Genomic DNA, 20326 nt, shown 5'->3' on the forward strand with positions numbered 1-20326 from the left:
AAAGAGAGAGAGAGAGAAAGCAGCCGTTACATGAGTGCAACAGGTGAGCAACACAAGTGCTGAGCGCACTGAGCACCCGAGAGAGCGAGAGTGCGTTGCGCTCTCTCACAACAGAAGCCGAGGCTGAAGCTGAGGCTGAGACTGCGACTGAGTCGGAGACACGAGCACAGCGAACGGGGTTCCATATTCAGTCCGCGAGACGGTCTCAAAGCCAACGGTCGTCCATTCGCTCCGTCAATCGTCGCAGTTGGAATCGAATCGCAAGTTCGAATATTTCTTAACGGTCAATCAAGTGCGCATGAAATATATATATACACATATATACATATATATATATATTTCGATACAAAATGACGGACAAGGTAGTGCGTGTGCTTGGTGTTCAATAAAGTATCAATAAAAATAATACATAAATAGATAATAAATACATATATATATGCATATATCATTATTATCGTACGCGAAACACACGAAACAAAAAGAGTGCAATTGATTTTTTTTCTAAAAAATAAACGAATAACTTTTAGAAATTGATCAAACTTGGATATTAAACGAACGAATTTTACAACGACAAGGTAAGCTATATTTTTCGCATATTTAAATATATATTTCTAAATTTACTGTTTGGTGCATCTTTAATATACCGCAAAATGCGTAATAATTTGCGGCGGGGTTGTGTTTTCTTTTGGGGGTTGATATTTTACCGAATTGCGTAACGGAATTTGTTAGTCCTTGAGAAGGCCATAAAATGCGCAGCAAACCTACAATCGTCACTCCAAAATGAAAGATGCACAATGCGCCTAAAGTTGTGAGTAATTAAGTAAATTATGGGGATATATATTGATTTATTTCATCACTTAAATCATTTATAATTAGTAGAGGATTTTTATAATTATGTGTTACAAGAATTTCCACACACATTTTCCATTTCGAAGAAAATCTGTTTTTTAGTTGAAGATTTAATAAATAATTTCTATCAAAGATCCCTGAATATAAGGAGAGTAACTAGCACAGATATTTTTTTCTACACTTTACACACATATTCCTTTCACAATAGAAGACCAGATGTTAAACTCGAATCTTTTGCAATTTACAACTAAGAAATTTCGCAATTTTATGGCTAATTTAAGCTGAAAAATGCTGGCTCAATTATCAGCAATTTGTGAATGGCGTTTTTTACGGCACTTCGCACTTAAAAAGATGATCACTGAATGTGTTTTACATCAAGATTTTTATTAAATCATATAAATACAACAATAAAGAGTAGGTAACTCAAAGACAAACCAATTCGCGCCTAATTAAATTATTAAATGCATGAAAACTGTAATTGCATAGGTAACTTTGAAATGGTGTCCAAGTGTGGCAAGTGCGATTTTTCTCTATCTCTCTCTCTCTCTCGCTTGGCAACTCAAAATGTTGACAGTCAAATGAATGCAATCAAATTTGGAGCACAGATACAATTACTACAGCTCCGCTTTTTGGCCATTGCCAGAGCAAGCAACACCTGAGACTTTGAGCCACAACAAATTGGCATTCAAAATGAAGCGGAAAGAGTCAAGATAGCAACGGCAACAGCAACAGCAACAACGGGTCCAAATATCAATAGCAAACATTGGCCAATAGTCAAATATATACACACACACACACACACACGAGACAGACGACAGACACACATCAATTTTCATAAGTTTGCATCTTGAACATACGACCTGAAATTATTACATAAAGTTGGACCCCCAGTTATCGGTTCACGAATGGACGTCATTAGCTGCACAGACACGCACACACACACACACATGTATATATACGCACACACAGTCGCTTCTACACATATGCGAAACCCCGTTCGTTTCATTATGATCCGGTTTGTCTTTATTGTGGACTATGTAATGTGAAAATATATATATTTGAGACTTCCCCCCCCTTTTTGGGTCGCAGCTTCCAAAAAATGCGCAGACATAACCCAAAAAAAAAGGAGTTGCGCTTAATGAAAGTTCAAGTGAAATTGCCAAAGAAAAAAATCAAAACCGGTTCGCTTAGGTCAAGACTTAATCAATTTTTTTTTGTTCGAGCAAAATCCAATTATGTTCAAGGCCGAAAGCGATCTGAAAATCGAAATGGAAAGGCTAATTTTATTTATGTTTAAATGCCATTTAATGCAATTCATTAAGTACAGTTATAATCGCCTTAAATGAGTAAAGTTTTCAATAGATACAAATATTTTTGAGTTCGTTTTAAGTGGAATAACGAGATTTGAGTAATTTTAGTGAATTGAGATTTTGGGTATTAAAAGTAAAGTTTCTTAGTTAATAGAAATTAACTTAGTGAGTAGTTATAAAAGTAATAGAGCCTCTCTACAGAAAAGACTACTGTACCTTTAAGAAACTATGTATAAAACATATACCATTACAAATTACATTGCTTTTGCTATTTTTGGCTATCAAAAGATTTGAAGACATCATCAAAATTGATTAATAAGCTTAGTCAAGGTAAATAATTTGACAATTTCACCGATTAACACTGCCCCAGAGGCATGTCAATCTGAGACTTGAGACTTTTATAATTATCATAAAACAAAAACGACAACGACAACTTGCACTTTCTTTAAGCATATGCTGCTAATATAGCTAATTATGCTTATCACATCGACTTTTACTCTCAAGTTCACTTTCCGTAGAAATTGAGCAATTATGACAGCGTTTTTCCAGCCAGCATCATCAACTTAATATATCATCGAATTGACAGACCAGATAATAAAAAAAAAACTAGAAAACACTCGCATAAACACATATGCTAAAAAACCCCCAGTAAAGAAAGAAAACAATAAAAAAAAAGGAAAGAAAAAAACAGACAAACCGAAACCGTAGCCGCAGAAACCGTCGAGAAATGTGGTAGAAAAAAAGAAAGTGCAATGCTGATCGTGTATTCAACACACATGTATACTATATATATATATATATAAATAAATGTATATGCATATATAGCATATATATATATATATATGTGCACATATAATAACTGAGCGTTAGCGGCACTTTAACGCAGCACTCTATAAAGAAAGATCTTTCAGGCTGTGGCACTTTTCCTTTCAACGGCTGATTGCCCGGGCAGCAGCAACAAAAACACTTGAAACTAACACTTGGTCAACTTATTCATTTGTGGCTTTTTAAATTAACACCTCGAGTGCCATTTGCCTTGCCTTAGATATGGAATTGGAATTGGAACTGGAACTGTGCTCGACTCAGTTGGGTGCTTTCATGCTAAGTGCTTAGGCAAACATTTCCAACTATTCTCAGGCAAATTTGTTCAATTTCGCTAATCATATTGAACACTAAAGTCGCGTGCCGAAACAAAGCAAACTTGCTAATTGTTAGCGACGAATATTGTTCTCGTGTATTCTCGTCAAATTGAGTTTTATGTGAATAGTTTTTCATTTAGCCGGTTGAAACCAGTTTGTTGGATTTTTCCGTTTGGCTACCTGCGGTAGAAAAATGCCCGAAAATATCTCTGGGAAATCGTGGAAAAGTGGATTCAGTCAAAGATCGAAAGCAATTAAATGAGAATTCGGGGACTACCTGCTGTCAACTGACTGATTGATGGCACCACTTTGAGCACAACTGTACATTATGAGAACAACGAATGCTGCCATGAAAAACAGGATGAAGTCACTTGGAGTCTGTAAAAAATTCAAGTCTAGCGTGAAGCAATGATTGCATTTGAAATTTTGAAAATGCCAGAAGGTGCTAGTCGAGCAAGCTCGAGTGAGAGATGCCTGTTAAAAATACTGATTTTAGTTTCTTCATTATGAAAATGCGTTTTGGTTAACAAAATGTCCGTTTCCTACGTGGTTTTCACGGTTCATTCATAAAATGTCTAGTTAAATTCTATATCAATTGAAATCTCTTGCTCGTATAGTCTTTGAGATCGGCCTTTTCATATATACATATCTCAATCGATTCGTCTATTGATGCTGAGCAAAAATAAATGTAATTGAAAGGTAAAGGGAAGATGCTTCCATCTGCTTATTACATACTTTGGCTCAACTTGCTTGTGGCTTTCTTCACATTTTTAATGGACTCAGTTTATAAAAATGAGTTGGTTGTTAGTCATAGTTGAGCAGTTGTTTGTTAGTCATAAGTAAATTTCAGGGACAGAAAGTTGGGATATGCCATCAGTCAAAATCATGCTGAGCAGTTTGTTGATTTATAGTTATGTGCCACAGTTAAAGCCACAGGGGTATTGATTGTTTTAAATGCAATAGATTAAAGTTGTAGTAAAATGCCAATATATAAAGCAAATAACTTACCACATTACCAAGGTGCCAAATTGGCCAAATAATGATGTTAAATCCAATTACTTAGATATCTGCTAAATGCGAATACCGGAAATGTTTGACTGCTGGGTGTTAAATGTTTATAAGTAGGTCACAAAAGTGGGCAGTTAAAGAGCATTTAATGATCTAATCAGTTCAGCTTAAGCTACTTAAAACCGCTCTCAACTGCTCCACTGACCACAAAACGTTAAAATCGAAATTTAAATGAAAAAACAAAATAAAAGACGACAGAGAAAAGGCGTCTGATAAAACCGTTTTTAGTCGCAGCCAATAAATTGTTCATTAATGCAAAGTCAAACAAATCAAAAATCGAGCATAAAAATAACTAAATTCAAATTGAAAGCGTTTGCAGAGAGCTACGTAAAACGATGTGTGTGTCGGCGTGTGTGTGTGTGAGTGTGTGTGCAAGTGTGTATGTGAGTGTGTGTGCGAGTGTGCGTGTGTGACCCAGTTTCAGGTTATGGCCACGCATGCGTCAGACAAAAATTCAGCCTGAGCTTAAAGTCACAGAAAAAGTAGAAAGTGATTTCGATTTTGTTGTTGTTGTTGTTTTTGTGTTAAATATTTTTATTGTTTTTTTTTTTATATGGTTTCGGTTGACTTTTGAGACTTTTGCCTTGGAAATGCGTTTAGTGGCCAGAACCTGGTCAAGTGCCGGCTGGGCAATAACCGTTTTTCAGTTGTTCAAGTGCTCAATGTTAGTTTTGTCAGCCTCGAAGCAAAACTAATTAAGATTCATTGCAAACATTTGTGTGTGGCAACAATTGTAAAAAAAAAAAACTACCGAAAGGTTGTTTGCCCGTTGCCAAAAACAAAAATAAAAAGGCTTTGCAGTTGACAATAAATATGTTTGGCTTTTAAGCCGGGTTACGCCCACGTGCTAAGGTCAACGGCGTCTTGTGTTCTACTTCAATGACTTGACCCAAATTTGTAGCCACCCACAAGGCAAAATTTGAAATATCAAATTGGTTTTCATATTTTTTTTTGTTTAATAATTTCGCATTAGCAAAATATTTTAATCATGCATTAATTAATATGACTTTTGCAATATATTGGTATTTATGCTTTGTGCGTTTGTTTGCCAAAAAAAAAAACAATGCCATTAAAATAGCGCAAAAAAGTGAAAGTTGTTGATTTTATGCGATTTGACGAAAAGGAAAACTTGTTGAATTAAATATTTGTGATCAATTTGCTTCGCATAAATAAATTATATAAATTGTTCAAGAAGTGCGCAAAAAAATAAATAAAATAAAATATAAGGCTCCACACACAGCGAAAAATAAATAAATAAAAAGGCGTTGCAAGTTTGCAGTGTGTAAATCACAGTTATGTAAGTCCATGTGATACAACATATTGACGATCAAAATTGCAAAAGAAAGCCAAACCAACAAAAACATCAACAACAACAACAACCACGTACAACAACAACTGCATGCAGTTTTACAGGTGATGAAAAAATCCAGCTATTGCTGAGTGTTTTTTTAAGTTTTTTTTTTTTTAATTCAGCTGCGCTATGCATGGAAGAATTCGAAAAGTTGCAGTTGGCAAAAATGAGCGATTGATGCTTATAAATGGATTTTTATTTGTATTATCCTTCATGCTTATATAAGACTCTCCCTCTCTCTCTCTCTCTCTCTCTCTCTCTCTCTCTCTCTCTCTCTCTCTTTCTCAAACCTATTTAGTATACAGCCGAGTTTGTTTGTCCGTCTGTTGCAATACGATCAAGTCATTCCATTTTTCTTTCTTAATAAAATATGTAATCCTTTATTTTTGCTGATCGGATCGGTTTACTATGTCATACAGCGGCCATATAAACATTCTTAATTGTTTGATATTCTTAAAAGATACTCGCAAAAGCACTTGCAAGCTCTTCAACAGAGAAAACCATAACAGAGAACCAAATAGCAAAAGGTTGTTCACTTGTCCATTTAACAAGCAAATCAAATTAACAAGTCACAATTCAATTTAAGCTGAATCTGATCTGCAGTGACCCCAAAAATAAAATAAATAAAAAGTATAAGAAACGGAACAAGTAAAAAGTTGGCACATCAAAAATTCGAAATATACAAACATTCTTTCAATGAAATCAATATGCATAAGAGACAACAACAGCAAGAAAGACAACCAAAATGAAAACAATACAAACCATAAACAATGAGACGTTAAATGGATTTGACGCTGACCAAAAGCCAAAATCAAAATATAAAAACAAAACCAACAACGAAAAAATATGCGAGTCCAAACAAAAGACTTAAGCGACAAACTCTTTTTGGGCAGACAACTTTCTCAGCTCTTGAAAGAATTTCTAAAAAAAAAATATCTAACAAATGTGTGAATATTTGCATTTTGTACAAAATTGTTTTAGAAATGTTTAAGAATTTGTTTTTCGTTTTTGTTGTTGCAATAAATCAAAGTGGCGTCAACTGTTTTGACCCACTTTGAAGACCCAGAAATTAGGCAGAAATCACTTTTTGATGGCCGCTGAAACTGAATGAGTATGAAATATATTTACATGTATATTGTGTGTATTTTGTATATACATTATACGTATAAATAGATATATACATTTTTTGCATTTTTTAGTTTTCTTGGCACGCATTTATGCGGGAAATTTTCAAGGTGTTCGTTACCTTAAAGTGTCAGTTGTTGCTGTTGATATTTTTAGCTCTCTCTAAAAATGGAAAAACTGAAATTGAAAAAACAAAACTTTGTTGCGATTTCAATTTCATAAGTTCACAAATCATTTTAGTCACAGCAACTACAAACATATTTACGCAGATCACATGATAAGGCATTTATTTTGACATTTAATGTCAGCTGATTATGAAAAACTCAAAACTGAAACTGAAGTTGAAGTTAAAGCTGAAATTTAATTTGAAGTTAAAGCTTGCGACACAATTGTAAAATTCATTAATGAACTTTGGGGTTTTGAGCTGGAGAGGGGATTGAAGTCGTGTTGGGTTACTGTTGTACAATATTTATTTTTATTTCGAATTTGCATAATAAGAGGTGATGAAAAGCTATATTTAGAGTTAAATAGCGGCTCGTGATATATGCATTCATGGTAAAGAGAGTGAAGCTGAGCTAAAATGTGAATAAATAATGAACATTTTGGTTAAGGATTAAATGAAAATATGTGTCAAATATGTTTAAATTGAAATCAGAATATTTGCATTAAAAAGCGAAAAAGTTGGCAGTGAAAGCAGTATTATAAAAAAACGATGAAACTATAAGCATAATTAAAACAGACAGACAACAAGAGAGAAACTTGATGACAAATAAGCACATGATGAAAAATGATTTAGTAGCTGCAATGAGAGCCTAGAAAACTTGTGCGACATGGCTAAAATTGTATATGCTGATTACAAAAATTAACTGAAATGCAATTTTTAGCTTAGCTCACAGATTATGAAAATCAAATTAGTATTCTAAGGAACATCTGTGAAAATTACATTTGATGGTAATGAACAAAACTCAATTACATAAAGTCACCAAAAGGTGACTGTGGCAAATGTGTTGCAGATTTGCATAACTATTAAACTGTTATTCTCCCAAGGCACGTACGACAGACAGACAACTTGGACTTGAAGTGCTTTGGCCCTGCTCTGAACTCTGAAAATATATATTAAAAAACATAACTCATTTTATGGCCTTTTTAACACAAAATATAAATATTGCCGGACAAACTCCTAAGCACCTAAGCAACACACACGATGACTGGCGACTGGTGAGACTATTGCAAGCACTCCTTGGGAGCTTTTTTTATGTGTGGCGCTTAACTTGTTTATTAAATCACTTTGACATAATGAACCGTTATGACAACAATAGAATACTGGTCTACCGTCTGCACAGCTCTAACCTTGACTGTATCAAAGACAACAGTGCTGTTGTAATATATTTGTTTTGTTTTCTGTTTTTTTTTTTTCTTGTTAAACATTTTTTGGTAAAAGTGCAGCGTCAGTAGTCGTTGAACTCGATCAAAATAGAAAGTTACACAGCTACAGATACAGCTACAGACACAGATACAGCCACTCGTGGCATGGTTAGGTATCTGTAAACTCATTAAATCGTTGCTTAGTTGGCGTTTAGCATGCTAAACAAAAGACTTCATTTTTTTGTACACCTCAATTATTATGGATGTTAATTACCAGCTGTTAGCTGAACAGTAGCTGTTAAAGAGATGCTCATTTAACATTCCATGGCCGTAGTTTAACAGTCCTTATACATATCTGGCCTAATGTATTGTTGATGCTTCTCTCTATTCTTATTGCTATTGTTTTTGTTTTCTTTGATCTTTTTTGTTGTCACGAGCACTTATAATGCTAATGTTCTATTCATGTAGAAGAGTAAGCATTTTGTTTAACGCAATTCATAATGCGAAATATGCCTATTCTGTGCGTGTGGCATGAGTAATTTTCTAAAACAAATTGCGCAGCAACAAACACACTTCTTTGTTAGTAACATGTACATTATAATCAATTTTCTGCTTAATTTTTGGCAGTGTGAAGCGCGCGTTCAAAAAATATTAAAGACAAAATATTGTGTCCCGCCCCCGGGTGGACTCGAACCACCAACCTTTCGGTTAACAGCCGAACGCGCTAACCGATTGCGCCACGGAGGCTCGTGCCACTATACGGAATTCTAACTTACTTGAAACCAGAGCCTAACAATAAGAAACATAATTCTAATAAGAACTACTTGGGTGTAGTAGCAAAGTGAGATTAGACAGCTGGTGTACAACAGCCTCCGTGGCGCAATTGGTTAGCGCGTTCGGCTGTTAACCGAAAGGTTGGTGGTTCGAGTCCACCCGGGGGCGACAATAATTTTTTTCATGTTATGCTTCTTAAACATTAGCTTCAATTTTTCATTTGATTTTTACTTAATGAACTTTAAGTTAAATTGCTTAGATCTTTTGTTGAAAAAAAAAGAAAAATCACTAATGATAAATAAGTACTTAGGTGGTTTATAATGCCTCTGTACTTGACTTCTATAATCATGTTAATGTCCATTATTAGCTTAAGTTTTTGGTAGTCATTTATTTTATTGTTGTGTTTTGTTAGATGAACAAGGGCATTTTTTTAAGTTGCTGTATCTCGATTTGATTCCGTCAAATTGACGTAAAAACAATGCGTGTGTTAAGTTTAAGTTGAAGGTGTCAGTGCCGGTGATCAAAGCCAAATAGACTCGCCACCACATTACCTATAAACAAACGAGCGACAAGCTCCATAGATATATGTATATATTTATAATAACAGCTCCAATCTACCTTTGCCTTTTGTCTTTCACCTTCAATAAACAGCACGCAATGGAAGCTAGATCTGGGCATTTAATGCCTTTACCTCAAATAGATGTTGATTTGATTGTTGTTTGTAGCTCAGCAAATACTTTAGTCGGATATATGTTAAAACTATACAAAATCACTTAATTAAGGTCAACTTTTCTTATTTTTAGATGACGTGCGGTATATCGTGTGTTGATAAGACACTAAATAAATCATTTTATCATCTGGGCATTTGCATAGCCAAACATCCGGGCTATTTTGTGATAATACCAGTGCTCTTAACGCTGCTCTGCATGACGGGGTGAGTCTGAAAACAAAACAAAACAAAAGTAATTGAACTATTTGAAATAATAATTTCTGTTTGTTTATTATACAGCTATCAACAATTAAAGTACCAAATCGATCCCGAATATCTGTTTTCGCCCATTAATGGCGAGGGTAAGGCCGAACGTGCAATTGTTGAGCAATATTTCAAAGTGAATTATACGCATCGCTTCAATGTGGGACGCATTACGAGACCCGGTAAGTTTGTCCACAATATAGACATAAATATGCATGCATGGGAGGGGACATCATTTCGGCAAAAATTGGGCAAGTGAAATGACTCTACGCGGCTGAGCCCCATTTAGTCATCCAATTAAAAATTGCAACAGTTTTTGCACCTTGAACGAACGAACGGATGTGATTGTGACGTCTGTTTCTTTTCCCCAAAATTTAGTTATTTGTCATCAGAAAAACAAATTACCCGGATAATATTTTTATCACCGACTTTGGGTTCAAGACTGCATTTTGTTTTGTTAGGGTCTTGAACCGCAGCCGCAGTTTCTTCACGCTATTAACTACACTAAATGGTTTATTAGCCGAAGCCAACAACAATGGCTAACAAAAATGATGTAAAATTGCCAAATGACATTGTGATGATTCAAAAATAACTGAAAGCAAATTGCGACAGCTGCAGTTGAATGCAAACACATAGTAAACACATTTGTCTGAGACGTTTTCAAATCAAGCCAATTTATTTGAGTTAAAAAATTAACAACGCTTACAATTGAAATCTATATATGTGCATGGAACTATTTGGATGAGTAACGCGACAGCGCAATTTAAGCAAAAATAAAAAATAATAGCAGCAAAAAGAAAAAGTACTTTCCCATACCGGGAATCGAACCCGGGCCTTCTGGGTGAAAGCCAGATATCCTAGCCACTAGACGATATGGGAGGCGTTGACTCTACGACGAAAATGCTCAAATTTTAAATAACGCAACCATTTGAATGAGTTAGAAATATATTTATAAATTAAAAATGGAATACGCTGTTGGAGTCAGTGTTTTAGTCTCTAAGTAGTTGAAGATATGAAAAACGAATACTTAACGATTTAAAGCAAGGCCCAGCTGCAGTTAACAAATAAGTTTGGCATCCAAATGAGCGCTTGGGTGAATCATTAATATTTACGGTAAAAAAAATAAGCTATTAACAGCGGGCCAAACGTAAAACTTGGCGCCCACACTGTTGGCTATATAGTGAGTAGTAGGTATGTAGTAAGAGTGTTTGGGATTGGTAAAAGTTTATTATTGTTATTGTTTTGTTTTTGAAATACTAGCGAATAATAGCGCAAAAAAAATATTGCACAAATTGAAAAACGTGTGCACTATGCGAAATCGGGTGAGTGAAGCCATTAAAAAACAACAAAGTAACAAAACGCTTCAGAGTCCCATAAAAAGTCATCAAAAATAATGAGCACACTTGAGCACCGATGAGCAGCTGACTTGAAATTGTGACGACAGGTCTCTTCAAAACTAGACAGAGTGTTGTCAGTTAGTGAAAATAATACGAAACTATTAAAAAGATTAGCAAATAATTCTTGCGAAATATCTGTTTGACCGCATTCTAAAGAAGAAGTGCACTCGATGTGCAACCAGGTCTTAAATGCATTCAGTGTGCTCATTCAAACATACATTGTATTATGAGTAATAGCTTTATTACACTCAGCGAAAAAAAAATGTAGGCCTTATAAATGTAATTTAATCTTAAAACCAATGAATAGTAAATGTGAAAGCACTCTAAGAAATATAAGTCTTTTATTTATTTATATATTTTATATATGATGGTGGCAATACTTCAGGGACGATTTAAAAAAAAATCACTTTATTTTTTGCGAGTGTAGGCATTCGAATTAACCACTTAATCACTCATTCATATAACATGTGTCTTGAGCTGTGTTGAACTTTGTTTTGACAAACACAAAATGTAGAAAAAGAAGAAGAAGAAGATGCCAACAAGTCGAACAAGTTGCGGGCTGCCACAGCAGCTCCAGCTGTGGTAGCAACTGTGTTGTGTTGCATTTGAGAGCTAACTGTAGATGGGCAAACATTATCTAGACCGCATTTAGTCGGCTACGACCAGTTAGCTGCCGCTTCGCTTGACTTGTACTTTTGGCCACACAGCAAAAATACATGCAGACATATGTGTGTAATCCCAGAGACGGAGGCGATTTCAAATGATTTCAAACCAAAACATATTGTGAGTTGCATGTGCAGCCAAACTTTCGCCTCGAGGCTCTTGCGGACAAACATAGTTTTATTAATTTTGTTGCTTCAGTTTTATGTTATGCTATTTGTCATTTATTATGCACAGCTTGAATATTATATAAATTGATTGGTTTGGCGCTGTAAACATATCCAATGGCAAATGTTTCAAATCACAAACAAACAGCTGTTGCACGGCTCTTTGTGCCACACATTCGTTCAGCTTCTTTCAGTTTCGTTTGCTTTGTTGTCCCACAGCTCAAGTCGAACACGGGATCTGCTCGTAAGCATCTCCCATATTGTCTAGTGGTTAGGATATCCGGCTCTCACCCGGAAGGCCCGGGTTCAATTCCCGGTATGGGAAAGCGTTAAATGTGCTTCGTACAATTTTTTGCTTTTAAATTTACATTTTTTAACCATATAAAAATGCATTGTTATTACTGCTCACCATATACACTCACTTTTTTTTTTATTAGGAAATCATATAAAAGCAATTGTTTGCTTATACGAATCACAGAAAAGGACTAGCAGAAAATTGTATGCCCTTGCAGAGGGAACACTTTAATTTTATCGTGAAGTGTCTGTCATTTACTCCTGCTGCCACTAAGGCATTCGATATTCACCAACGACCAGCGTAATAATTCACAACCTCATATTTCCACAAACCAGATATATACAGGTTCCATTAGCGCCCGACATTCGCCAACGACCATACTACGCTGAATACATCGGTTCTCGTCCGATCACCGAAATTAAGCAGCGTCGGGCGCGGTTAGTACTTAGATGGGGGACCGCTTGGGAACACCGCGTGTTGTTGGCATCGTCCAAAAACCACTCTTTTTTTGTACTTAATATTTATTTTACACTTATCATTTATGTTCTTCTAATTTGCCATCGAATCACATACAAGTACATAGAAATAAATAAATTATCAATTCTGTTTCTGTTGGCAAAATAAATCGATTTTGATAGGTTTCGGCATTTGCACATCTCGTAGGAGTTTAATTTAAATTCAAAGCATACTTTTTATAATTCGCAATGCTTGTGTCGTCAAGTGAAGCCAATTAAATTGATAATCAAGTGTCGCATGTGCCGAATATGCAACTGTATTTTGATCAACAGCAGAATGAATGTATTTAAGGGGCACTTGAAAAGTATTGTTATCGTTATCTGCTGCCATTTGTGTCCTATTATCAGTCAGTTTCCTATGTCAAAAGTTCTGGAAGATCTCCTACAAGTTCATTCACAACAAAAGTGCTTTAGTTGACAATGCACGACTAAGAAATACCGTGCATTTATTACGGAAAAATATTTAAATAATGACCTCACTGACAGTAGCAAAAATATAATAATTCCCTAATTGTTTCCGTTGAGCAACACTTAATCATTTCCTTTCACTTACACAAAAAAATAAATAATAATAAAATGATTGGCACAAAAACAAGATGCGCAAAGGCAGCGAATTATCCTCTTATGATTTTGTTTACTTGCATTTCTCTTTTCAAAAGACGCAGTAAAACAATTTCAATTTTTCCACTTTGCAACACACATTTCATAAAACACGACAAAAAAGAATAACTGCAAAAAATTTACTTAACTGCGCATTTGGAGAGTGTCGCACCGAGTACAGAGCAAGAACAACAAATATGTTGTTGTCCTGCTCTTCATTATGCCTGTTCACGATGTGTTTTTGTTTTGCTTTGCATTGTTTTTGGCACATCAATAACAATTTACAGTTATGTTTGGCTTACATCTTCCAAGCTCCCTAAATCATATTTGTTTCATCAGCTTACACATAACGGTTATATAACTTCTCATCAAACACATTTACTGAACAGCCGGGAACAAACAACAACAACAAATGAAGCTCATATTTGCGACAGTTTATCGATTACTAATTTCGATAATACCCTTGCTGCCCATGCCTAACAGGGTATCAAATAGCGATGGCAACGTGTTCACTCGCACGTCGTTGCCCATTCAACAGATGCCAGTCAAAGACTTCTTCAATAGGTATACACAGGTATACATATATATACAGATATACATATGCATGCATGTATGTGTGTGTGTGTATGTGTATTATATTATTTACATATTTAGTGGACAAACACTGACGCAAGTGGTCGCTGCTGCATTTGTTATGGCGCATTAAACACAAAACGATTTCTACAATACTCTATAGCAAAGTGGAAGTGAATTACGAGAATATGAGCGCACATACAAAATAAGTAATCAAAAAATAAAAGCTTAAATGAAACTGATTCAAATTATAGTCACGTCGCTTCACACACAGAATACGAAGGCGCCGACACTGAAGGAGGAGGCTTACCCAGTGTGCGCACACTGGTACAAAATATCTACTCTGTACTTAATAAAAGCGGTCATCTTATCGTTGTTCCACATTTGTCCATTCCATTTTAGTAATATTTACACAATGATCTAATTTACACGAAACAAATTTTAAATATTATAAAAATGTTTATTAGAAATGTTTATTCGAATCACTGTGCCCTGCCTGAAAAGGGGAAACCTTCTAAAGTAGGAAACCCATAAAAAGGATAACTCTTAAGCAAAGCATATCTAATTCGTTGCTTTCCCCAATTTTACATATTAACAGGTCGCTTTGGTCGTGTGATTGTCATACCCAAAGATGGCGATGAGAATATGTTGCGTCGCGAGGTATTTATGGAGCTGCGAATATTGGATAATCTCATACAGAACGCGACGACCTTCTACGATGGCGACCGATTCACCTACAAGGATAACTGTGCACGCTGGGAGAATGAGTGCTTCGAGAATGACATATTAAACTTGGATGCGCTAATGGATGATGTGAGTAGGAACAATAGCTCAACTGATCAACTTAAACTTAAACTCATCTCTCTTTATTTGCAGATCGAATCGGGTCAGCTGAATTTAACATTTCCAATTATGTTTAATCCGGTGACTTGGGATGCGCACGCCTTTCCCGTATTCTTTGGGGGCACAAAACTAACCGAGGATAACTATATTATAAGTGTGCCAGCTATCCAGCTAGTCTACTTTGTTACAGCGGACACAAAGCGTCAAGATGCCAAGTGAGTAAAGTGAAAACTTTAACTTAATCATAAAAATGATCATAACAATTATTTCAATAGGGGCGCTGAGTGGGAGGAGACCTTCTTAAGGGTTGTGGGCAAGGCGGAAACAACTGGTTTGTTTAAGCACATTTCGGTCTCCTACTTTGCCTCACGCACCTTGGATCATGAGCTGGAGAAGAACACCAAGACGGTTGTGCCCTATTTCAGTTCCACTTTTCTGCTAATGGGTTTGTTCAGGTAAAAAAAACTTCCTAGATTAGCTGTGAATTTATTAATTTTAATTCGTATATCACCTTAGCGTCATAACCTGCATGATGGGTGATGCGGTGCGCTCTAAACCTTTTCTGGGTCTGATGGGCAACATCTCGGCTATAATGGCGACCCTGGCTGCCTTTGGTCTGGCCATGTACTGCGGTATTGAGTTTATTGGCATCAATTTGGCGGCACCGTTTCTCATGATTGGTAAGTGTTAAGTTGTCAATTATATTTATAAACTTTATATTAATATTTTTGTTGAATTTTTTTAGGCATTGGCATCGACGACACCTTTGTAATGTTGGCCGGTTGGCGACGAACACCCGCCAAAATGCCAGTACACGAACGCATGGGTCACATGATGTCCGAGGCAGCTGTCTCGATAACGATCACATCTGTGACAGACTTTATATCGTTTCTGATTGGCATCATTAGTCCCTTTCGTTCGGTTAAGATCTTTTGCACCTATTCGGTATTTGCAGTCTGCTTTACATTCATCTGGCACATCACCTTCTTTGCCGCCTGCATGGCCATCTCGGGCTACAGGGAACGTAAGAATCTTCATGCCATTTTCGGTTGCAAGGTGAAGCCGTTGTCGGTGGCGATTAAGGGTAAGTCAAAGACTGTCAAATTGTGCGAAATAGTAACTGCTTCAATAGCTATGACATGGTGTTATTATCATTATGGAATTATTCGTTTCAATGAGCCTCATACTTAGTTGAAAATTATTTTATTAGCCTACAAAACTAGATTAGATTACGATTCGTAAACAAAGTGAGATCGGAAATGTCTGGGGTTCAAGAAGTTCATTTATTAGTCATAATAACTGCAAGTCAGATAAGACATAAGATAAGACAAAGCCTGTTCAGAATTCCAACAGAATATTTCCCCTTCCTAAACTTCTGACTTGGTCATTTCCATTCTTCTAATCCGTTTCCACAAATTGTTTCTACGAACCGCATATGATTTTTTGATTTTTTTCTTCGCATATTCAATGTTTATATGCATTTTTATGCTAAATAGAATCTAGTAAAGCTGTTCTTGAACTTTAATCAAGCTGAATCGTCAAACAAAAAAATGGAGTACATATAAAACTCTGTTGATCGTTAGTAAGCTGTCACGTTGGCTAATTACATTTGGCAAGGTCCACTTGTTGGCCAGTTGCTTGGCCAGAACAACCGGCTTTGAACTCGGGCTTAGTGCCAAGAACTTAATTCAGCAGCTGCAACACATGAACTTGATCATGAGCACAGAAACTAGACTAGTCACAGTCATAGTCACAGCCACAGATGAAGAGAGCAGTTCAGTTAGTAATTCATTTCTTGGGAATTGGGGTCAATGGCAACTGGACCTGAGCAACTTTTCTGTCAATCGATCTGTTTTTGCAGAGAAACGTAACTTCCTCTACAAGGCGATTATGGCCGGTGGCATTAATCACAGCGATCCGGATAATCCCATCGATAACAAGGATCACATGCTGATGGCCTTCTTCAAGGACAAACTGGCGCGGGTGATCAATAACAAATGGTGCAAAATCATTATCATACTGGCCTTTGCCACCTATCTGGCTGGGGCCTGCTATGGCGTTACCCAAATCAAGGAGGGACTGGAGCGACGTAAATTGTCACGTGAGGATTCGTATTCGGTGGAGTTTTTCGATCGTGAGGATGATTATTATCGCGAGTTTCCCTACAGAATGCAGGTGGGTTTCATTTGCCGCATATCGATGAATATATGCAACTGATTTATCGATTAATTTGCTTACAGGTTATCATTGCCGGTGTCTACAACTATTCGGATCCCTTGGTGCAGGAACAAATGGAGAATCTAACGAGCACTTTGGAGCATACATCGTATGTGACCTCATCGTTGTATACTGAATCCTGGTTGAGATCATTCCTCTCGTTCATGGAACGCAATAATGATTATCTAAATGAGACTATCGATGACGAACAATCGTTTATCGATGCTGTCAAGGAACACTGGCTCTTCCCCGGCAATCCCTTCTCCCTGGACGTGCGTCTCAACGATGATGACACACAGATTATTGCCTCGAGATTCCTGATACAGGCCGTCAACATAACGGACACGAATCATGAGAAGGAGATGGTGCGTGATCTGCGCAAGATATGCAAGGATTCGCCACTGAATGCCTCCATATTCCATCCCTACTTTGTGTTCTTCGATCAATTTGAGCTAGTGCGTCCAGTTTCGCTCCAGGCGATGGTTATTGGTGCGATTATTATGATGATCATCTCGTTTGTATTCATACCCAATATTTTGTGCTCACTTTGGGTGGCCTTCTCGGTGATATCCATTGAGCTGGGCGTCGCTGGCTATATGGCACTGTGGGACGTCAATCTGGACTCGATATCGATGATCAATCTGATCATGTGCATTGGCTTCTCGGTGGACTTTACCGCTCACATTTGCTATACGTATATGTCGTCGAAGAAACGCAGTCCGAAGGCTCGAGTCCGTGAGGCACTTCACTCCCTGGGCTTGCCCATTGTACAGGGTTCCAGTTCGACAATATTGGGCATTATTGCCCTGTTGCTGGCGCAGAGCTATATATTTTTGGTCTTCTTCAAGATGGTCTTTCTGGTCATCTTCTTTGGAGCGATGCATGGTTTGTTTCTGTTGCCTGTGCTGCTTTCGCTGTTTGGACCTGGTTCGTGGCTGACGTGGACGGGTCGTGATGATGGCTCCGAGGACGATATGGATGACAGTGTGGATGACATGAAGATGGCGCACGTGATGGAGAAACCCTTTGCACAGTCCTATTACATGCAATATCCCAGCATGGGTCTAAATGGACCCTATGCGTACGGCTCCAAGGGCTTCCTGGGTGCACCCTACAAGGCCTACGGCGGCGATGAGAAGGATCAGGGTCTGGGCACCTCCGGCGAGGACTCCTCGGAGAGCAGCTCGAGTCGGTCGCAGCGTCGCCAACAATTGGCAGCCAACAAGGAAGCCGAGGAGGATGAGGAGGCGGCGCAGACGCGCAGACGCTACGAGAAGGGTTGGCGTCACTCCAGCTATCAGAATATTTATGGTGTTGGTGCACAATTTCAGCCACAGCCCGATCTCTATGGCCAGCAGGTATCAGCAGCCGAGTGGCGCGAACGCTTGGATGCCCATGAGCAGCATCATCAGCAGCGAAACAGCAGCAAACAGAGGCGACACGCCCACGAGAACTACGATCGCGAGTTGATGCAACAGCAGCAGCAGCAGCAACAGCAACGCACACGTCGTAATTCGCATGGTGATGTGATCGATATCACGCCCAGTTCCTCGCTGGATGAGCGGATGAAGCGCCAATATCAATTGGCTTTGAGCCAGGCAGCCGGCAATAATAGTGGTGACGACGACAGCAGCAGCTATCGCCATCAGCCGGAGGCGATAGTGCCGTCGGCCAGCAGCTCGACGAAACGCTATCATCGGCGACGGTCATCGGAGGATTCGACACGATATCATCAGCATCAGCATCAGCAGCGCTGGCCGGCGAACATTGAGGAGCGACGCAATCGCAATCGCACCCAGTCGCCCAGTCAGCGACACTCGCATTCAGAGACTGCCGTCGTTGTGCCCGCCAGCTTCGCCCCACGCTCCTCCTCCCATCACAATCTCTTCCAGCCGAGCGGCAAAGCGACGCATCAGCAACAACAGCCGCCCACATATCAATATGGAGATTACTAAAAGATCGGCATCCACTAACTGGAAAGTTTGCGCTTCCTGTTTTCTAAATGCAGCACGTAATTAAGCCTAGTTTAAAGAAATTCCATAAATAATTCCATATTTATCTACACAAAAGAAAAACCACTCATTTTTTTTACTTTTCTTAAATTTACTGCATTTATGCCTTGAAATTAAGTGTTTTCCCATGTTTTTCTTTGAAGCCTGGCATTATGGCAATTTTTCGGTCCGTCCAGCAAGTCTTTAAAAATATTCTAAAAAAAAAGAGTTAAATATTCAACGATCTGGCAGCCCTAAAAATGTATAATATATTAAGTTGCCTGCGGCTGACCAGAAACTCAAATTTTGTAGTCAGCCTAATAATTGTTCAACTAATTATTATTGCTTAGTTCAAAGTGTAAATGCAGTAGTTAAATGAATTGCCTTCATTTTCGGCTTGCCCTTTCCAGAAAGTGTTCGTAATTTAGAAATTTTCATGCAATTTTAGTCGTGTTTAGTCATGATTTAAGATTTATAAATATTTTAATTCAGTTAATATTTCTGAAGACTCGCAAGTATTTGGGAATTTTCAATTAACTTTCGTGTAACTTTTTCTCTATTATTGGTATATTTTCAGTTTCAGTTCATTTTATTTATGAATACCCCAATTTCGACAAGCCTTTTATTGTATATGCATTTCATTAAAAAACAAAACAAAACAAAAGCAATCGCAAGTCAAATAAATTAAGTTTTCATATATAAAATATTCAGTCAGACTTAGGGTATCCATTATCGGAGTTTATATATATATTTAAATTAATTTAGTTAGAGCTAAATGTGAGATTCGGATGTGAATTTTGTAAAGAGCTAGTTACAAATACTAATAGCTATAAAGAAACTGAATAAATGAATATATATATATATATATATATAATTAATTATATATTAAGAGCTGAACACTCCGCACACAAATTCTAGACTTAGACCAAGACTAGACTAAAGTGCGGTCGATTTTAAGGGACACACACCAATTTTGTAAAGTGTTAACGATTTTTGCTATTGAATAAAAACATTTTATATTTTCCTAGAAACAATGTAAACCCACAGATTAGTTTTATCTACTCACTAATAATTGCTTTCTAAGCGACTTTTAATGCGATTTTTATCGCTTCCC

At 37.3% G+C, this 20326-nt stretch overlaps 1 protein-coding gene and 5 non-coding genes across 6 annotated transcripts; 4 read left to right on the forward strand and 2 right to left on the reverse strand.

The window, feature by feature from the left end:
* Window positions 1-215: 215 nt before the first annotated feature.
* On the forward strand, window positions 216-20243 carry LOC6561216 (patched domain-containing protein 3). Its single transcript, XM_032734768.2, has 10 exons — window positions 216-575; window positions 9785-9915; window positions 9991-10136; window positions 14760-14974; window positions 15038-15219; window positions 15280-15459; window positions 15521-15684; window positions 15750-16088; window positions 16866-17179; window positions 17245-20243. The coding sequence occupies exons 2-10, from the start codon at window positions 9785-9787 to the stop codon at window positions 19174-19176; spliced, it is 3603 nt and encodes a 1200-aa protein (XP_032590659.1). The 5' UTR covers window positions 216-575; the 3' UTR covers window positions 19177-20243.
* Trnan-guu lies at window positions 8881-8954 on the reverse strand. The gene has a single exon. It is a non-coding gene; the product is annotated as a tRNA-Asn (tRNA).
* On the forward strand, window positions 9076-9149 carry Trnan-guu. The gene has a single exon. It is a non-coding gene; the product is annotated as a tRNA-Asn (tRNA).
* Window positions 10762-10833, reverse strand: Trnae-uuc. The gene has a single exon. It is a non-coding gene; the product is annotated as a tRNA-Glu (tRNA).
* Window positions 12432-12503, forward strand: Trnae-cuc. Its single transcript has one exon. It is a non-coding gene; the product is annotated as a tRNA-Glu (tRNA).
* On the forward strand, window positions 12841-12959 carry LOC6560218. The gene has a single exon (XR_047060.1). It is a non-coding gene; the product is annotated as a 5S ribosomal RNA (ribosomal RNA).
* Window positions 20244-20326: the final 83 nt, after the last annotated feature.

This window comes from Drosophila grimshawi, unplaced genomic scaffold (genome assembly GCF_018153295.1).
Source record: "Drosophila grimshawi isolate 15287-2541.00 unplaced genomic scaffold, ASM1815329v1 contig_1367, whole genome shotgun sequence".
Classification (NCBI taxonomy): Eukaryota; Metazoa; Arthropoda; class Insecta; order Diptera; family Drosophilidae; genus Drosophila; species Drosophila grimshawi.

Bases quoted from the DNA above. Each gene is read 5' to 3' on its own strand.
- LOC6561216 (XM_032734768.2), top strand. From the start codon at position 9,785: ATGACGTGCGGTATATCGTGTGTTGATAAGACACTAAATAAATCATTT. The intron at 9,916-9,990 runs GTGAGTCTGAAA...TTTATTATACAG, and splicing joins ACGCTGCTCTGCATGACGGG to CTATCAACAATTAAAGTACC. The intron at 14,975-15,037 runs GTGAGTAGGAAC...CTTTATTTGCAG, and splicing joins TGGATGCGCTAATGGATGAT to ATCGAATCGGGTCAGCTGAA.